Source organism: Carassius gibelio, chromosome A6 (assembly GCF_023724105.1).
Source record: "Carassius gibelio isolate Cgi1373 ecotype wild population from Czech Republic chromosome A6, carGib1.2-hapl.c, whole genome shotgun sequence".
NCBI lineage: Eukaryota > Metazoa > Chordata > Actinopteri > Cypriniformes > Cyprinidae > Carassius > Carassius gibelio.
In genome coordinates this window covers 2,848,961-2,870,415 of record NC_068376.1, presented here as the reverse complement: position 1 = coordinate 2,870,415, position 21,455 = coordinate 2,848,961, and the positions used below count along the sequence as shown (strand labels likewise).

Sequence of the window (21,455 nt, the reverse complement as noted above, 5' to 3'; positions counted from 1 at the left end):
GGTCTGCATCAAAATTGGACACAAATAATGTTTTCCTTCTTTAATAAATCTAATTTTTTTTTTTTTTTTTTGCTGCACTCTGAAAAAATAAAAGTTCCAAAATGGGATTTTCGCAGTGATGCCATAAAATAAATATTTCAGTGAACAGTTCTTAAAAGAACCATTTTAATCTAAAATAACCTTTTTCCACTATAAAGAACCTTTGTTAAAGAATGTCAACGGTTCTTCATGGAATGCTAAAGGAGATCCTTTATTTTTAAGAGTGTATCTTTATTATGCAAGATTATATATTCACATTGTGACTGTGCGGTTGATCTCTAATGCATACATTTTTCATGATTTCATTTCTTAAAATGTCTATACCTACAATTAAAATTCATAATTTTGTGATGATTCCGATCACTAAAATATTTCCAAAGTGAAAAAGCTTAAAAACAAGGCACAAAACAAGCACTTTATTTCAAGTTTAACCCACATTCATAATGTTTCCATGAAGTGTGCGGAGTCTGAACGCTGGTTAGATCGACCTGATGAGCTAATGTGTAGCTGTGCGCTGGTCAGGACAGATGTTTGGACTGTGTGACCGTCTCTCATGCTACATGAAAGATCTCTCAGGGATTCCTATAACACTTGGCAGATGGCGAGATGCACACTACAGAGACGCCATCGCTTCACACACAGGTACAGAGCTGTCCTTTTACAAACTCAAACTAAGGATAAACAGAGAACAACCACGGGACTGTGTGCAAAGTCATTCCAAATACATTCCAAGAAATCCGTCTCTTAGCCAGAGGGTCGCTGCTCAATTTGGAACAGGGAAACTAGCCTGAAGTGTCTTCCATTTATTTTTCGCTCAGGGATTTGCTGGATGTTCTCGGTTGAGTTAAGCAGGCATCTCTCAATCATACACAGTGGATCGAGTGTGTGTGTGTGTGTGTGTGTGTAACCTCCCCCTCTTTCCCAGTGGCAGGAGCACTAGAGTGGATGCTTCAGACCTGGAAGGCACTTTTCAGCCTGGTCACACACACTGAGGCCCTGCTGCTTGGCTGCGCACCATGGGTCACTGGATTACATTAGAAAAACCCAAGCGAACACAGTCAAGCGTGCTGCTTCAACATACCTGACAAAACCCAGCACTGCACTGAACATTAAAACATATCAATGCACTGTGCTCAAACAAGACATTTAAATAAAATCAATGCATTTCAGAAACACTTTCCTACTGCTTTAATTAAAAGACAAAATCAGTATGAAAAATATAAAGATTCAGCATTATTCATTGGGTCTGAAGTGAAGGACAGAATCATTCGATCATTAATCCTGAATTAAGCACATTAACTGGGTAATAACTGAAACGGATGAAGGACAGGGTCGATTGTTTTGATTGGGAGTTTTACACCTCTGTGTCATATATCTGTTCCTTGGCAGCGGGCTGGAAACTGAGATGGAGTCGAGGAGAGAAAATGAAGGTCTATCACTGGTCAAAGGGGAAAGAGAGACAGACCCTGGACGTCAGACTCAGTGATTTAACTTGTGTTTGAAACATCAGTGTAACACACCCCCTTCAATTTCCCTCATATTAAATGTGTCCAATGAGTTCCTACCACAAATAAATGAATTAAATGACAATAATACGATTTGATAATGTTAATATAGTTTCTTTTAATTGACATATTTAAGTTTTTTTGTATATTGAATGAATGAAAACATACATTTTTATTTAGATTTTTATGATCATACTACTGCAAATTACACAAACAAATAAACATGAATCAGTTTTAATAGTGATAATAGTGTTTTAATAGTGTTTTAATAGTGCTTTATGCTTATTACACACACACACACACAAACACGCGCGCGCGCGCGCAAACACACACACACACACACACACACACACAAAACGAATTACAAATAATTGTGATATTGATATATCATAATATAAATTAATAAAATATGTTAATATAATATTATATTTTGTTGCTAAGATTTATTATTAAAATAGAAAATATGATTGCTGTTTTATATAAATATCCAATAAAAATTTAAATATTTCAAATATAATTCACATAGTTTGTAATACTATTTAAAATTACTCTATTTTTAGTATTTAATTAAAATTACAACAATGTTAATGGATTATTCGATCCATAAATTATATTATTTAATGTAAATAATATACAATTGTGTTAGCCAGTATTACCTATATTTGCATATCGTCACACCACCAGATATTTTTTATGCTAGAAAACCCAGGACGTACTTTCTAAATACATGTGTTCTATCAGAAATATTAACACAAAACACATGTGCAGAGGATAAACATGGAGAGAAAGAAGGCGCGATCCCGCGTTTCATCTTCCCTGCGCATTGATTGACGTGCACTGTGAGACATGTGGAGGCGGGGCTACGCGGTCCCTGCGTCCAATCAAAGTGTGTGGGCGGGGGCAAATCATCGCAGAGTCTCTGAGCTCTGAGAGCGCTACAATGTAACAAAAGCAGCGGGATGAAACAGTGAAATAACGCGCGAGTGTAAGAAGCACTGCCTTCACGCGGGACCTGATTAAGGACAGCACACACACACTCACCGGTGAGTTTAGTGGTCAAAGGGCTGATAGTGGCTCGAGCTGTGAGTGAGTGAGCTCAAGAGGACTGTGCTTACAAATTGGAGAGAGACTGCCAGAGGAATCTCCGCCGCAGCTGGACAGGAGCGAGACCGGAGGACCGGAGCGGGCCGACATGGACGAGCAGCCGCGCCTGATGCACGCTCATGCGGCCGTGGGGATGAGCGGACACCCGGGCCTGTCCCAGCACATACCGGACAACACCGGAGCCACCGACGGAGACGGAAGGAAGCAGGACATTGGAGACATTTTACACCAGATCATGACCATCACTGACCAGAGTCTGGACGAGGCGCAGGCCAGGTGAGCTGTCACTCATCACCCCCGAAGATCTGGAATATTCATGATGACTTTCATCTTCAAAACGCCGTTGACATTTGATTAATCAGAGTATAAAATAAGATACACTTTTTACAAACAATATTTATTAAATTAATTAATTATAAAAACATGCTAATAGAAAAAAAACATAATGCATTTGCACTTTTTTATACAGTGCAATATATATGTATGTTTTAATTGCTTAAATATAGAAATTAAAAATAATATGTGTATAACAATGAAAGTTTGTAAATTTCTATATATTAGTAAATAATATATACTTTATGTTTACACATATTTAAATAAATATATAATTTACTTGACCAACACTATAAGAAAAACTTTAAGTAAGCTAATTAAAGATTTGTCAAATTATGATAAATAACAAACACTACAGTTATTGTAAAAACTCTAATTCTTAATAAATTAATATGAGATCTCTTTCTAGAATCTACTGTATCAACTTTAGGTTTTTTTATGTCAGTTGGCGTCTCATTCACTTTGTACTTATCAAGTGGTTTTGTAAAAATAATTATATTCTAGTAACAGTAACTGCAGCAAGTAACTGAGGGATTTTAGCAGAAAAAAAAACAGTTCAGTCAATATATGTAATTTAGTTGTTTGATATATTTATGATAATTGGATATTAGCAAATATTTACATGCAGATTAGGAGCTATTGACTAAATAGGCTTCCAGAAATGGACTGATAACAGTCGCTGTTGTGGTGTGTAGTGACAGACATCAGTGTATTTTTCTGACATGCAGTGCTCATTTTTTGTCAATAGAAATGAACAGATGCCAAGATAGAATTTGACACAGCTGTGAGTCTCGTATCACACGTCTGAGCGTGTCTCTTTATGAATATTACTCTGAACAATTCAGTTTTTAATTCAGTTAACTCAAACATATTTGATCGTTTTGTGTATTTTTTTCCACTGTGTATTTTAGAGATATTTGCAAATACAGTGTTATGATTTGTGTTCATTAATATTTTAAAAATAGAATCACTCCATTACTGCATTAGTATTGTCCAGGAGTATTATTATTATTATAATACTGAATTATTACATACTATTGTTAACTGTTTGAATCCATTCATTAATTATTTTTGCATATGGATGTGTTCAATAAAAATCTTAAAAATATTGCAATACATGCAAAGATACAAAAACGATAAATTATTGAAATTCTACTAGTTAATAATAGAATTTGGTTAACATGTATACTGTATGCATGCAAAATATGATAAAGAGAGGCTAGCATGGGTTTGCTCAGGTCAGTGTGTGCTTTTCATTTCACCACGATCACTGTACGTTCAGGCAACAGACAGATAAAGAAGACTTTGCTAGTGGAGTGAAATCTGGTCTGTTCAGACGCTCACCGCGGCCTTGTGTTGTGTTTCAGAAAACATGCTCTCAACTGCCACAGAATGAAGCCAGCGCTCTTCAACGTCCTGTGTGAAGTCAAAGAAAAAACAGGCAAGCCACGCTCTGCTTTAAAAAATACACCAAGCTTTGTTTTGTTTTTTTAAACACTGGATATTTGTTGGAGATCAAGAGCATTTGTTTTTCAGTGTCTGGTCGAAAGCAAATTGTTGTCGTTTAATGGTTAGCACATGCCATGACATTTTTAGTTAAGTAAATCCTCTCATAAAAAAAAAACGTCTAATTGGAAACAGTGTTGTGTTGTAGTTGCATGCTGTTTTTCTGCAGCGTTCATTGGATGTTCTATAGCGTGGATTTCAGTCGGTAAATGTGGGTTTGTGAGGAGATGAAGGGAAACGTCTATAGAAGTTCAGCTTCTTTGACCTCTGACTGCTAAATCATCTTTACTACTCCTGCGCTGTGTTGGGCTTGTTTTTGTGCAAAACTCCAGCTACGTTCTGGTTAGGAAAGAGCAGGATTAAATTACAAGCTGCCATAAGTTGCTTAGTTGAAATGTTTATTTAGTTGTGTTTGGCTACAGCGATGAATGAACATTGTGTTTGTGCACTTTTTTGGAGGGAAACCTCGTTTCACTTTGTGGAGCCGTTGCAATGATTAAAAACGTTGTGCATGTCAGAGTAGATGCGGAGAAAGAGGTCAAAGGTGACGTTTGTGGTCCGGTGTGTTTTTCTCCAGCCGAGAGAGGATGGATGTGTGCTGGTGAGATACTGAGACGCTATCTCTCGGCGGTTTGATGTGGAAAGGGTTCCAGCGTGTTTCACAGTCATTAGTGCATGAAATAAAAAGGACTAGATGGAGGATAAAGCAGATTTCTCTATCATTATCTCTCTGACTGCTCTGTTCCAGCTGTGAAGCCGTGGGTGGTTCTCATCTCTGTTTATTCTGTCTCCGTCTCCTCCGCCGTGATGGTTGGCGATGAGCTTTTCATTGAGTTGGAGCTGTGAGCAGAGCGGGGGGCTTCTGCGGCCTGCTATGCGTCCGAGAGGGGAGTGACGCAGTTATGTGTGGAGTTTTACTCCCTGCCGTTTCTTTTTCTGTTTCGTGAGTTCATGCAGAGTTCGAGCGTGGAGCGACGTGGACGTATCCCAGACTGCTCTGCTCTTCTTTGCCCTTTTTCCGCAAAAATATGAAGCGACCGTCAGCTCTGAAAGACAGGTCGTAAAGACACGGAGTGAGGTTTGTTTGTTAGAAAGTGTACGCCCCGTTCCTTGGATGTTTATCATATTCAGGAAACTTCGTTGTAGGAATTATACGTAGATGGATTCAAAGACTTCTACGTTGGTCGAGTCTAAAAGTGTTTCCGATTTTGAATGTTTGTGTTTATCATTCTTCAGTCACTCAGTGTTTTAAGAGGCAAATCCGCAGACACACCGAGTTGTGCGGCTGTTAACTTTATTTGTTTTGAAATCCTGCAGGAATCGAAATCGCTCGTGTTTATTCTGTTTGGCGTCTGAGGAGATGCCCGTGCAGGAGTGATGTTTGGCCGAGTGTGTGTTTAACACGATGGAGGACTGGAAAGCTAGTTTGCTAAGAGTTATTGCTGAAAACAGATCTGCAGAATTTCCAAATCAACCTCTTTTACTAAAATTGCAATAAAATAGAATCGCCTTAAAATTTTCTTTTGAGCATGTTTGTAAATACTTTATAAAATTGAAACATAAATTTATAAACTGGAAAATAAGTAATAGGTGTGTTTCTTTTAATACTTTTTAGTAAACGCATACTCTTTATTCTATCATAAATTCTATTATGATTCTAGTAAACGGAGCTGGTAGTATTATGTACTCACCAAAGGAATTTATTTAGCATTTTTTCAGCATTTCTGTTTAAAACAAGGAAACTCTTTATTCTCATTTCAAGGAACCGTGCATCAGACAATTTAAAGATGCATGTTCATAATTTTTTACGCAACAACTAATTTAGCTATTTGTATATAAAAAAATAATAAGGTTAAGGTAACAATGTAAAATTACAAGTGAGTAAGATCTGATTGTGTTTGGTAAGTGGAAAGTATTTAATATATTTTCGCAGTTGAAATGTCCATCAAGATCACATTGAGTCCTGTCAGTGAGTCTATAGTGTGTTTTTACAGTTCCTCCCATCTGCAGGGGAGGACGCGGCCCTGGGTCACCACATGACCTTTTGACCCCGCTGTGTTTTTACTGGGATATAAAGGAACGATAGACGCAGAGGGAAATCTAAACAGTCGAAGTGTTCTTCTACTTGCAGAAGGTCCAAACGTCTGAGACATAGCCGTGTTTTAATGGTGCTCTTCTCTATTCGCTTTCATTCCAGTCATATTTTCTTTCTTGTCTGAAGAATGTGTCTGTGTGAAGCTTGTGTGTGTTGCATATAGGTGGATTTTATAGTCTTTGTGCTCGTTCACACTGTCTTCTTTCTATGGTATGTGTTGTGGTTTAGACACATTGTTCAGAATCACTGTAAAAAAGATGATAAACACAAACCGCACATTTTATATTAATGCAGAAGTTTGCACACAGTTAGATTAATGGAATCATTTTTATGCAGACTACTAATATTAATGCATTAAACAATTTATAAAACATTTGGTGTGTTTTATAATCTTTTTAATTTTTAGTGCATTATCTTGACTGTGTTTTTATGGTCTACTGTGGTAAAATTGCTGTAATGCATGGACTCTTATGGCTTGCTATTTTTCAAGCTATATTTATCCATCAGATAGAGTATGAAAAATACAGTTGTCTCATTATTGCTTTTTTTTTAATCATGCATATAATTCTAATGGCTTTAGTTAGATTTTTAGCATTGCGTTTTTTTAAATGCACCACATTCATGCAGTTTTAAAAATGCTTTTTTAATGTAATCAGTTATGAGTTTTAAAACAGGTTCTAAACAGAAATCGAGCAATACACGTGTTTTTAAACGCTGATGAAACGATGGCAGTGTCTTGTCTGAGCGTCTGTGATCTTCGAAGCGTGCAGCACAGAATCGTGTTAGAAAGAACTTGGCACCAAATGGCTTTCCAGAAATACACTCTCAGACAATTCCAGCCAGTTTAGTTGGCTCACACGGACCCGATACCACGCAAACTCTGGTGTCATTAGTCTTCACGGGGAAATAACCCAGCCAGCACTTGAAAGGAGCCGTGCAAATACATCTTTTTTCCCCCTCTTTGGTTTCGTCTCAGTGTTTCTGACACATGGAGACTCGTCTCTCTGGAAGCGGAATTCTTGGATCTCTTGGAACTTCAGAATGATGTCAAAGCATCTAATTGCTGAATGTCAGAGTTTGTTCTGTGACACCACCTTGAACCTCCAGCGTTGACAAAGGCACCGTAGCGGCGCTCTGCCGTTGAGGAGTACGAGGGTTTGAGCGCCTGTCAGAGATTTTACATTGCATTCGAATAGTCGTTAACTTCAGAAAGCTCCTAATGGAAGCTGTTTATGCACTCAGTGGCTTGTGTGTTGTTGTTGTTGTTTTTTGTTTATTCCATTCTGGATGGATTTTTCTTTGAAATCACATTTTTTCACATTGACTGTTGAAATTTTTTTTCTTCATCATAAACAAGTTGGATCCAAAGAACTGAGTGGGTAATTTGGATTTTGAGTGATATTTTCTCTGAGTACAAATAGTTATTAACTTCAGACACCCCGGTTAAGGACTTTATTGTTCTAAGATTTTATTTTATTTTATTTTATTTTATTTTTGTATTTTTTTTAAATATGTTTATAAAGCAATGCATTCTTGTCTTAAGAGCGAATAGCTAGATAATATTATTTATTTTTATTTTTTATAAGATTTATTTTTTAGAATATTACATTATTAGTTTTTTTATAAGCAAAATTATTTTTAAAAAACAAAATAACAGAAACTGTATGATTGTTTTCTACATTTTTTTTGTTTAAAAATGTCTATAATAAATTAGGTTTCCTTTTTTTGCGACTGATAAAGTTTTGACACTGCATTTTATTTTTATAATAATTATTATTATTTTATTTTTTCAGTATTTTAGTTTTAACATTTCTATAATAAACAAGCTCTTTAAATGTTGTTTTTGCAAAGCTTTCACTGGCTTTGTAAAAACTGAAATGTAAAAATGAAGAGCTCATTTAGTTATTGGTTTTAACACTGTGTGATGTTTTTTTTATTGCTACCATCTGTAAGCATATGATGACAATTATAAAACTCAATCTTCTAAACGTCTGTCAAACCTCACAAATCTTGCCTTGCAGTGTTTTCTCTCTGTGCAAACCTCAACAAAAGGCTAGTTTTCTCGTGGCTTGTGTTTAAACGGTGTAAGGTTTAGCTCCTGGGGGTTGGGTGATGTAATGTTATTTTTTGATGGGTGAGAATGAGGTGAGCAGAGGGCAGGGCGGGAATATTTGACAGCGTTGAAACGAGCCAGAGATATGATTACTGCGAGCGAGCGCGTTCAGTTCTCTGGGTCCTGTGGGAAGCTCGACTCCTTACGGCTTCTCATGCTGAACACACCAGTGCACACAGTATACACTTCTATAGCTCATTACAGACGGAATAAATCATCTACGGCAGCTCGACAGACGATTTAAGAGTGTGTGGCGTTAACAATGACATGCTTGATGTCACCAAATGGATTCAAGAGGGCGTCTGTTATGGTGATATTAAAAACAGCCAACTTTGGTGGAATTTTGTGCATTAAGCCACGTCATAAATATAATTATTTTCAAGTGTCTTAAAATTACTTACAATTACGTGATCTTTCAAAGACCACTCATGTTATTTTGCATGCTTAAGATGCGTTTTTCTCCCCCATTATTTTAATATTATTTTACTATAACATTTTAATACCATTCATATTTGAAAGCAATCCGATTTGACATTTGAGGCTTAATATTATAGAAAAGAACTAAAGTATTTTTCCCGTTAGTGTTTTCAGCTTGTTTATTTTCATATAAAAATATGGCATGCAGTTGCATCAAACAATGGAATAAACATCATTCAATGTAAATTGTGATAATCGCAATTGATAATCGCAATTACAATTTGAAGTGAATAATCACAATTATGATTGGCTGCAGTACACTGTGCACAGTATGAACATTTTCTTCACTTAACATCGAATATTACCTGCTACAATCGACAATTTGCACTGAGCAACTGCTTCCAAAAATGCATTGTTTTTTTGTTGTTTTTGTTTCCAAATTATTATTTTTTTTAAATGGAAAATATTAAATCATCCGTGATTCTAACATCTTTTTTTGATTCATAATTTAAATACACTGCCAAAAGTAATACTTGAATTAATAAAAGTTCTAAATAATCCTTTTTTTTTTTTTTCCAAGACAAGAATTCAGCTACTATTTAAAATGATTTTAATTAATTAATGCCCACTTTTTCCACTTACTACATATTTATATATTTTTTATAATAAATCTAGTATACTGTATGCGCACGCGTACGTGTGTGTGTGTGTGTGTGTGTGTGTGTGTGTGTGTGTGTGTATATATATATATATACATTTTAGTGCAATAATAAAAAAAAAAATATTTCTTCCATAAAATAAATTAAAAAAATAGAAAAGGTAATTGCAACTTTTAATCTTACAATTGTTAGTTTATATTTCACAATTCTGATTTTTCTTGTCAGAATAGCATTTTTACATCTTGCAGTTATTTACCAAATAAACAATAAAGGCAGCTGCAAGTTTATAAAGTTTATATCTGATCATTTGGAATTAATTGTAAGATATAACTTGCAATTGTGAGAAAAAAAAGACACATGCACATGCTTTGAAATAAGCAAGAAATATGTGCAATTGTTTTCTGCTTCCTTTTACAAGTTTATTTTTCATGCACGATGGTTATTGCAATTTATCCTTCGCGTTTATCATTGCTTTTCCAGATCACACTCGATTAGGCCTCGACTCCACATTCACCCCTGTTGAATAACACAAGTGTGTAGCATTCAGTGGATCGGTGCTTCCCTCAGGTTTCCGATCAGGTGTGTGTGATTCCTGAAAACAAAGAAAGCAGGTCATTTTCTCTGGAAATCATTTGTTGTGCGTGCATCGATTCTCTCTGCGTCACTGACACACGGCCGACCTGGTCTCAGTGCTAATGCATGCTGCTTTGTCTTTCATTCTCTGTGTGTTTTTTTCTTAAACCTGCTGATGCAGCATCTCCGCCGAGCGCAGACGAGCAGGATATGAGAATCACATCTGTTGGACCGGCTCATCATCCTTCAAGCGGAAACGCTAAAGCCTAATCCAGCTCATAATAGATGCGCACACATGCTGACTGGCAGCACACGGCCGGCGTGGCGTTTTCTGGAACGGCTCCGGCAGGCTTTTGCAGAAATGAGATTAGGAGAGCACGCAACAGCAGTTACGGAGAGATCTGTCATCGTTTTCTCTGAGTATACACTGGAGCACAATCACATTACCTTATGAATTATGCAAATTGTCAGTGGCCTAATTGAGATGTGTTAATCATATTAAGAAGCTTAATAGCTGGAATTCAACTGTGATGCTATTTGGTAATTAAGCACGACGGCGAGTTTGGGCTGCTGTTGATTGAGCTGCGTGTGGAAGATGATGTTGGAGTGTTTATACATCTGTCTGTCTGGCATTAGAAGAATTATAGCTTGACTTTTTTTAGCCTTGACAATATTCAGTATGTAATTAATTGAAACGGTGACTCGGAAATGATTCAGACTTACTAACTCTGATGCGGTTTTCACTACTGATGTTTAAATGAGACACTATTGAGACATTCTCAGAGATATAAGTTGCAAAATTTGTCTGATAATGTCTTTAGGACATAAAAAGCATGATTAATAAGTTAATTGCCTTGCAAGTGATTGCGCAATTGCATAATTTGATATATCACATGCAAAATCTGGTTTGAGTGGAGATCTGGTTCAGGAAATATTTTTGAGTCAAATTATTTTCATGAAATTTGGTCTGTGTCTTTAAAACAGTTGAAAGCAGTTCTATTCCAAGGAACCAAAATCATTAAAACAATTCAATTCCTAATAACTTAATACAGTCAAAACGAATTTCAAACTACCGTATCAAAAATCCACTTTTTTGTAAGAAATGAATACCTTTATTCAGAAAGGATGCAAGAAATTAATTAAGTGAACTGTTTTCAACATTGATAATAATCAGAAATGTTTCTTGAGCAGTAAATCATCATATTATTCTGATTTCTGAAGATCATGTGACACTGAAGACTGGAGGAATGAAGCTGAAAATACAGCGGAGCATCACAGAAATAAATTATATTTGACTATATATTTAAATAGAAAACTGTTGTTTTAAATTGTAATAATATTTCAAAATTTTACTGTTTTTTTTAAATCAAATAAATGCAGCATTGGTGAGCAAAAAAGACTCAACATAAAACATAAAAAACAACAACAACCTTAAAGATCCTCTTAATAGCAAATGTATTGTCTACCACAGAGACAAAACCATTATAAAATAGCCGATTCTCCAGAGTAACAAAACCTCACAAACTGCCTCCGAATCGTTCTTTTGTCAATAGATTGTATCTTGTGCTCGAGCGGGTTAGATGTGAATGAAGGAGATGGCGCTCAGTGCATTAGACACAGACGCTGTGGAGATTTGATCTGTCCGTTTCTTTGTGTCGCTCGTCGTAAAGCTGGTAGGTGGAGACACGCTCGGCCCTCCGTTACTGCCAGCTTTCTTCATATGTTACGACTTTAATCAAATCTGAAAATTTGTAATGTGCATTAAAGTGAACGTGAAGTGCTTCTTCCAAGCGCTGTTGCCATACCAACCCCGGAGGAGTCGTCTGTCTTTAATGCGCGGTTGGGAATCTCATTTCGTCCCCCTCGCCGTCACCGGCTCGACTAGAGCCCTCTCTCCACGTACTGGAAATGACACAAATTAATATACACTCCTTAAACTAGAGCAAGATTTATGGCTGCCTTTCGCTGCAGTTTAGTCCCACTGTCAGTTGCCGGGTGTTCCTTGGACAAAATCAACACTAATCAACATTTATCCCACTTTTGCCCCGGGCTCTCAGGATGCAGGGATCCGCACCCCCCCGCCACGCTTTTCACCTCTCATACATCACTCGCTCTCTACATCCACACATCTTCCCAGCACGCTGCATTACTGACGTGATAGATTTATGTTTTTATTTGCATCTGATCACATCACGTCTCTTTTGTGTGCATGTCCTTCTGTGATATTATGCTTAGAAATCACAAGTTTGGGCTCTGGAAGATTCGTTAAAAAATGTTTTTAAGTCTCTTCTGCTCACCAGGACTGCATTTATTTGATCAAAAATACAGTAAAATTTTGAAATATTATTTCAGTTTAAAATAACTGTTTTCTATGGAAATATATATTAAAATGTAATTTATTTCTGTGATGCACATCTGTATTTTCTGCATCATTCCTCCAGTCTTCAGTGTCACATGATCTTCAGAAATCTTTACTGCTCAAGAAACATTTCTGATTATCATCAGTGTTGAAAACCGTTCTATTTTATTCAGCAAGGATGCATTAAATTGTTCATTTATAATGTTACAAAATATTTTTCACAAAGAGGTTTCCACAAAAATATGAAGCAGCACAATGTTTTCAACATCGATAATAATCAGCAGCAAATCAGGATCATGTGACTGGAGGAATGATGCTGAAAATTCAGATTTACATCACAGGAATAAATTACATTTTTACAGATACTAAAATAGTTTTTTTTACCGTTTTTATTGTACTTCTGATCAGCCTCAGTGAACAGAAGAGACTTCAAAAAACAATCAAATATCTTACCAACCCCAAACTTTTGAACAGAAGTGTATACTGGAGGAAAGCCACCATCTCTCTCTCTCTCTCTCTTTCTCTCTCTCTCTCTCGTCCTGTATGAATAGCCTGGCTATGCAAATCGCTCATAATTAGTCATGCTAATATATGGCAGTAATAAGCCGCTGTCTGTCGTTATGTCTGCCAGTCTTCCCTTTGTGTCCAGCGAAAAATGTGTCTTTAAAATACCGCTTTCCGCTTAGACACATCTCATAAAAACTATCAGTAATTGCCTCATTTATGCACATTTCACTGTGTTTTAGACGCGAAATGAACATGATTTGATATTATGGAGTAATACATTTTTGATGGTTTGTAGATGTAATAAATCTGTGGACACTTACAACAATTAGCACACTAGTTGATTGTGAAAGTGTACGGTCTTTTTAAAACCGTCCCCTCGATGCAGTGCTCGTGGCACGGAAATGTTTTTTTAAGGAAGCATGTGGAGCCTTGTGCCCCCTGAAAGGAAACAAATGTTTGGGAGAAGCAGAGAGCGGCGGTTTTGGCTGCTTTCCCAGCACAGACGCAAGTGCCATCACGGGCTCCGGAAGACTGAAGTTCCTCCTGCACACGCAAGAATCGGCCGCAGTTTCCAGCAGAACTGCATGCAGTGTTGTTTAATGCTTGAAGTCCATAACTCATCTCCCCTTGCTTACGTACATCACCGTGAGCTGGTTTCTATCAGATGGAGCTGTGAAGTGCTTTAGAAAGCAGCAGTTATGCTCAGTTAAATCCTGGAGTTTGGAAGAAGGCGTCATCTTTTTCTAGCTGGATCAGCACTTGAAGTCCTGCGATCTCTGTGCTGTCAGGGATGTAAAAGATGAGACCGGTGCTTGTCTTTCGAGTGGTCAACTGAGGACAGTGTGTTTGTGTTATATTAAACTACAGCCTTTGATCAGCGGTTGTGAAACTCTTCTAAGGATTCCTTCAAATCTGTTTTCAGGATACAAGATGTTCTTGGGGTTTTTTTTTTTTCTTTTTAAGTAATCCAAGTCAGTTTAGTTGTGTTGTGTGCCGAGTGTTTTCTCTTTCTTTCTTTCTTTGGTGTTTTCTGACTGGTGTCCCAGAACACAGGCATGAGTCATGTGGATTGAGATGTGTGCTGCTCTTCTCTGCTCCGTCATGCTTCATTTCCCACATCCAGCATCGCCAAATTCAACTCAAACACAATCCTGCTTTATGACTGATGCATTTGTGATTTCACTCGCCTAATGTAAATTTAAGACAGATTTTTGGGCATCAACAAAAAACTTTCCATTAACTAGTTCAAGCTCTGAGCGTGCATTCACACTAGAGCTGTTTGTTGTGAGAGTTCAGTTCGATTAAGAGGGGTGTGAATATTTTTTTTTTTCTGAATGTGCATCAGTGAATCGCACATTAGAACCTGGATGTTATTTATGAAGACATGCATAGAATGATCCTAAATGTAGGCATACAACAGTTTCTGAATTGTTCCTATATATATATATATATATATATATATATATATATATATATATATATATATATATATATATATATATATATATATATATATATATATTAAACATTTTTATTTTTACTTATTTTAGTACTTCAAGTTAAACAGAAAGAAAATGTGAAATGTTGCATTGTGAATTAGCCAAAATTATTTATTTGTAATTTTTTTTTAAATTAATTTATTTTGTTTCAAGTAACTAAATGTTAGGGTAGGTTTTTTTTAGTAGCAATAACCTTTATTAAAATTACTCTTCATAAACCACAGTTCATCTTAATAGTTTATTCATGTTTTTCTTATCAGGAAATCATTATTGCAATTAATGAATTAGTTAAATCAGTTGAGTTTAAGTGTTTCTGATTGGTGCATTTAATAATCTAAATGCATATTTTTCTATACTTATTTGTAATCAATGTTGGATTGTTTTATTAACTGATATATGAGTACAAAAGTTTGTACATATGTTCTTGAGTTGGTTTTATGCATATTTTGACGCCAGTTTATGCTTTTAAAAATCCCATTTTTCACTCACTTCTGATGTCGGATGAAATCCATGGAATTGAGGATCATGCAATCATACATGGGTTTTGTTATATGTTATGTAGTCCCACACCTTAGTTGCTTGATCGGTGTGAACTTCTGTATAGTCCACAATTGCTATGGAAGGAATCCTGACTAACTTGCAGAGGTGTATTGCCATTGTAAATGTGTTTCATTGAAATTTGCATCAGACGGTGAGTGTTAGGTGGTCCATTGACATGCTGTCTGAGGCTGAGACGAGATCAAACCCAGCAATCAAACCAACTGTGAGATCAACAGTTGGCCATAACTTAAAACACGTGCATTTTCTTCCAGTGATCAGTAGAGTGCTTGCATTGTAAGAGTAGCATGCAGTGCTCTTAATGAAAATGCCAGTCAGCGTTGTCATTATCTTCTCGTGCTCTGACTGAATTCATCAGACTGCTGATGGGTTTTCTCCTGTTTACTTCTTGTGGCGTTGATCACCTCCAACTTCATCTCCTGCAAGATAAAGGCTGGAGGTTAACGTAACCTTGATAAAACGCTCATCGCTTGCATTCAATTCATCTTCCACCATCATGGAGTATGAAAATGAAGCCGTCGGGAGAGAAGCAATACGGAGCAGTCAAATGGGCCATTTCAGATGTTTTGTGTAGCACACCGACTAAGAAATCTCTCTCGTATTGCCTGTGCAGTCCATTTTCTGCCGCTTTCGGTCGCCTCTTATCTCCTTTCCTCTCGTTACCCATCTCTCCTCTGCTCCGAAGCCACCTCACTTCATTCCCCCCCCTCTTATTTTCTATTCACAACCCAGCCAGCAACACAAATTAGGAATATACAGCCTGGTGTCAAAACGAGCGCTCATAAAATATTTACAGCTTGTAGGAAATTTTACATGGCAACATTCTTTTTCATTTTCAGGTCTGTCAGCACAAGCTGTGGTGCAGCTATTTGTGCATCTATTTTAATGCTGCATATTTGGAGCCATTTTCCCACGCCATCTTTTTTATATCTTCTCGGAGTCAAAGGTAGAGCATTTTAAAGACCTCCATTAATCCAAATGGCAGCGATTTCAACATTTTGTACTGGATGTCTTGTTTAGCCAGACTTTATGCCAATTGTCAATAGCCACTTTGCAGTTTATTGCCTCTTTTGAGGTTTGTTACTGCCATAGTAAAATGCAAAAATGCACATTAAGCATGCATGATGGGAGTGGATGCTTGCAATGCATTGGCCAGGCAACAGTTTTTTAGCAGTTTGGGAAACTGTATATATGACTTTGTTTGCTTTTGGATGGATAAACCTCGGCACCTTGATTCATGGCAATTAGCCAAAGCCATTCAATCAGACTGGATCTTTGTCATAATAAAACATGTATATTTTTGCATGCAGTATGCATGGGAAGATCTGTGAGTAGCCTGTGCTTTTTCCCTACAAAACTCCCATTTAGTGATTGTATAAATGTGCTGTATATACATGTCTCAATCACTACGGCCGTTGTGGGATGATCACACAATTATGAATGCAGGCCAAACCAAGTCGTTCGACTCGTTCCAGACTTCTTTTTTTTTCTTCGCAAAAGGAGAAATTCAGAAGATTGTGCAATTAGCTTTTTTCCCCCCATGTAAGTACAATGCATGTTCAAAAGACCATTAAATATCATTCAAATGAATCTGTATGACTTTATACTCTATTCCAGGTGTTTTGAGGTCATTAACTTTGTGTAATTATCATTTACTTTGATGATCTTCTTTTTAGTGAGCTGTTGCAATCACATCATTGAGCCAGTAAGTTAGTTACTCATGAAACAGATAAGTGAATGAATCACTCGTGAACCTGGTTAACTTTCACATTGAAAAGATTTGACTCAAAAGAATGATTCGCTCACAAATCAGACCTGTTAGTTCTCATGACTCATGAGTGCTTTCCACAACACAGCTGTTGTTTGACTTGGAATATTCAGTTCTTGTTAATTATATTTGCATGGAAATTAATGACATTTTGATTACGTTTTACATTTTTAAATAATAATAAAACAATGTATATTCATATGCAGTGCCAGTCAAAAGTTATCAGCGTATTGATTTCTGACCCTAAAGACTAGAGTAATGATGCAGCAATCAATTAAATTTTAAAAGATATTTAAATTGTAATGCTACTTAACAATAGTAGTCGTTTTACTGTATTTTTAATCAAATAAATGCATCCTTAATTCAAAACCTTATATAAATATCTTATAGTCTGGTAGTGTATAGTGTTCATATTTATTTAAAATCACGCTTAAAATGTCTACTTTTGTTTATCACGGAAGAAAGTCATATGGATTTGAAACGACATGAGGCTGAATTAACCATGACTGCAAATTGTCATTTCTGGGTGAACTGTCACATGCATTGCATCTAAATTACGACCTGTTTAACACATCAGTCTGGTCTGATTTATCTTCTGGTCGTCTTTATCTACATGCTTCATGACGCCTCTCTGAGTACGTCTGTCCAGGTGGGCGGGGATGAACCCTGAACCTGCCTTTTCATGGGATGCCGCCAATAAAAACGAGATGTCAATCATCCTGCGCTGCTGTGGTGTCCCTCGAACCGTCGCTCAACACCCCACCATCCAGCCTCTCAACACCAGCCACAGAATCTCAATGATGTTCTTAAGAAGTCACATTCCCTTTGATAGGATGTGAATTACGGCCGTCCTTAAGTAGGTGTTGAGGAGCGCCGTGCTGGCGGTACTTTTTTTAATCAGCTCTGACACGTTTCATTGTTATTCTTGTCCACTGACATGTCTCATTGTTTTGATTGGAGCTCCGCTGCTGGTTTTGCAACAGACGGGTGAAACTGAAAGAGCATCAAGTGGAAAAAGTCTGTGATCTCTGGTCAGAAACATGAAGAGAAGAATGTTTAATTAGAGCTAAACCTGCACATTCATTGTGTGCTGGATCATAAGTATAAGAACAAAAAATAACAGTACAATATACTGTTTTGTTATGTTTAAGACAAACATTACAATAATATTGATTGATTCTGAAGTTGTTAAGACCGCACAATGAACTATAATTTTGTTTGAGAATGAAGGTATAAATGTTTTGATGACAAAACTTGTAGCACAGCTGGACCAGATGATAATTTGAAGCATGTTTGTGGACAATAAACTGATTTACATTTACTTTATTTTTAATGCAAATTTTGGTGTATTGCATAGAAATGGTTTGGAAATTGTAAGTGATTTTGGTTGTCTTTTTATTTCTAAAAAAAAAAGACTATGATGATTAATTAAAACTTATCCTTTCACCTTTTAATTGACACACCCCCTACACGGAAAGTCATTTTTGATTGGCTGAAAAGGGAGGGCCAGCTCTTGTGATTTGCATACATAAAAGTTTCACGGTATTATCGCATACAAATCTTAATGCTTTGGACTGTGTTGTATGATCGGTTCAAACATGTAATCAATATATGCTTTCAAGCAATACATTTCTTAAATTACAGTAGAATTGCTAGATTGACTTTTCCAGTAAATCCATCATATCTGCTGTTCACACAAGCAACAGCTACTAAAAAGTAATACTAATAATTATATATATATATATATATATATATATAGTTGCATATGCATTTCTAATTTACATTCAGTTTACCTTGATGTACTAAAATAACTAAAACTGAAATAAATCTTAATAAAACCTGTATAGAAATATACAAAAAGAAAACTAATAAAAACGACAAAAACACACAACAAAAAAGCTCAGAGCCATCTAGCTCATGTTTACACAGAATAAACAATTAAAAACAATGCAGCGGAACACAACAATGATTTTCTGGTGTTTCTCAAAAGCCCTAATTACCTTGGTTTTATAATGAACCGAATACAGTTTTGATCGTAAACGTGATCTTCTTGAATGCAATACATTCTTGAGATGTCATACTGGAGTGTGTTTATTCTGATCCGATGAACCGGTCGAGTTAATGAACAGAATCGTCTTCCTTCTATCACAAACTCCCCAAACACACGGGTAGCGGCGCGCTAATGATGCAGCCCGGCTCAGATAGCTGTCAGGACACCGTGATTAATTAAATCCCAAACTAGGCCAATTTGTCACTTTCTGTGGCGTGGTCGGATAAAGAGACTCGTGCTGCCATCTCTTCACTCTTCCATACGTTACTCCTTCAATGCACGGGCGGGAGATTTTTCGCGACGTCTTAATTGCCACACTGGAAGGTCTCGGCTAATGTGAAATTCCTTTTAAAACACGTGGAGTCGTCGAAGCAGCCAAGCCAAACACGCGCTCAATTGCTTGACCTACACTTAGGGGTGACTTTTTGCCAATGTGAATTTTTTCATGGTAAACCAAGCTCTTGATTTATTAGGAATGTGAAAGAGACGGTAGGAGATATTCTTCTAAATGTCAGCGGCGGTGCTCTTGGGGATTTGTTTGATCTCATGCAGTCGCTCTCTGACTCTCTGTTAAATCTGTCAGCAGTCAGTCCCAAACGATCGTCTGTATGCAAACGGCCCACGTCATCCAGCGGGTCTCGACGAAGAAAGACAGGTGTCTACTGTACACATCCGTCAAGCCCCTACCCAACTCGCGTTTTAGTGCAGATGACTGTCAAGACGGTTCCTTCAGCGTCTGAGGATTTGAGGTCATCTCGTCTGCCGACCCTCACAAAGTGTGTCAGGCAGCTCAGCGCTCCGTCGCATCACCGCGTCGGTCAGATTGAGGGTTTGAGGGATGTTGTCTTGTTGACAGTCAACTGCTGACGCAGCAGAGATGATCTGCTTCCATCCAACATCTTGACAGAGGAAAAGCAGAGGAGAAATTCCAGTACAGACCAACACCAAGTGTGCAAAATGCAGCACACATTTCAGCAGAACTCAATATTGCATGGGAAAACATATTTCTAAGATCACAAACATCTGGGATAAATGAGATGGAAAAAAATGCATGTTCATTTACATTACAGTTTGTTAATGTTCTATACAATGTTCATGCATCGTGAGTGTAACGAAACCGAGCTTCATTTGAACCGAACTCAAGCTACTACTGTCAAATGTGCATTTCTGAGACCCAAAAAATTTTAATATTATTGATATTGCAGCCTGCACTGAAACTGTGCTGAAGACACATTTCGTCAAAGACAGGCAACACAAAGCTGCTTTATGATTTGACACAGTATCACTCATTAAAAAAATCTAGAAACTAAGAAATCATTTTAGAGATACTTATTTTGTTAAGGAAAAATTACTGCAAGAGTGTAAAGAATTCAAATAATGTGAAGTGTTTATTTAAATATCACACATTAAATGGAAAAAATAAATATAGTTGATTATGCTCTTTTGAAATGTAACTATATGCACGTTAAGTTCACGATGAAAAGGAAGTAGTGACAGGTCTTTTCTTCTATACTGTGTCGAGTTGAAAAATGTTGGTTTGCGACTTTGTTGTTGATTATTTTTCGAGATGTGGGTGTTTCACTTAAAATGCTCAAAAAGGACTAAATGATTGGAGAAGTCTGGCACACATCACCAGAAGATGTGCTGTGATTATTAAGATTTAAACCTAAAGAGGTAAATAAATAAATGAAGCATGCACAGACGAGCCTATGACATGCATTTACAGAATAGTTAGGGTGAACTTTCATTTCATGCCAACTTAAACATGAGCTGTATTGCAGCAATCTTTGAATGAATGAAATCACAGATGCTCTTTTATTTATTAATTTTTTTTCAGTAGAAACACGTTTTAGATCTATTACGCAGAATTCTCAAGATTCTCTGAATTTGTTTCTTCGTGCATGTAAACAGAAGAGAAATGTCTAAATGAAGTTTAACCTGTCACTTTCTGGGCATTTCGGGTCTTGACTCTCCCGCTGTTCAGACTGGCAGAATCTGACAGGCTTCCTCACAGAGGTGACACGAGCCGGCGGGGGCCAAATGACTAATGCAGAGCCGCATGGAGATCGCAGCGCAGCCAACACACACATTTCCATTTCCTGCATGCATGTTCTTTCCTTGCCATTTCAACTGATCTGTAGTGAAGCTGACAAAGATGGCTGTGTGTGTTTAATATATTCCAGCATGCACACTAACAGCGCGGCCCGAGCGCTGCTCTCACGTTAATGATTTAATTGCAGATGAGAATGTAGATGTTGTTGCTGCCAATGACGTATGGTGATGGATTTTTGTTGAATTCATCGTGGTGTTATTCAGGGTTCATCTTACATTATGCTATGATTAGATTTTATCTCACAGACATGGTATATA

The 21,455-nt window shown here is 36.9% G+C and overlaps 1 protein-coding gene across 2 annotated transcripts in view; it reads left to right on the top strand.

The window, feature by feature from the left end:
• Positions 1–2,471: 2,471 nt before the first annotated feature.
• The window catches only part of LOC128015260 (pre-B-cell leukemia transcription factor 1-like), a 70,626-nt gene continuing 51,642 nt past the window's right edge, over positions 2,472–21,455 (top strand). Inside the window, exons 1-2 of one of the 2 annotated variants that reach the window (XM_052598964.1) lie at positions 2,472–2,924; positions 4,349–4,422. In XM_052598964.1, the coding sequence (XP_052454924.1) occupies positions 2,737–2,924; positions 4,349–4,422 (262 nt within the window). In that variant the 5' untranslated portion in view covers positions 2,472–2,736. The remainder of the gene's footprint in view (positions 2,925–4,348; positions 4,423–21,455) is intronic. The other variant, XM_052598965.1, reaches the window with a different exon arrangement.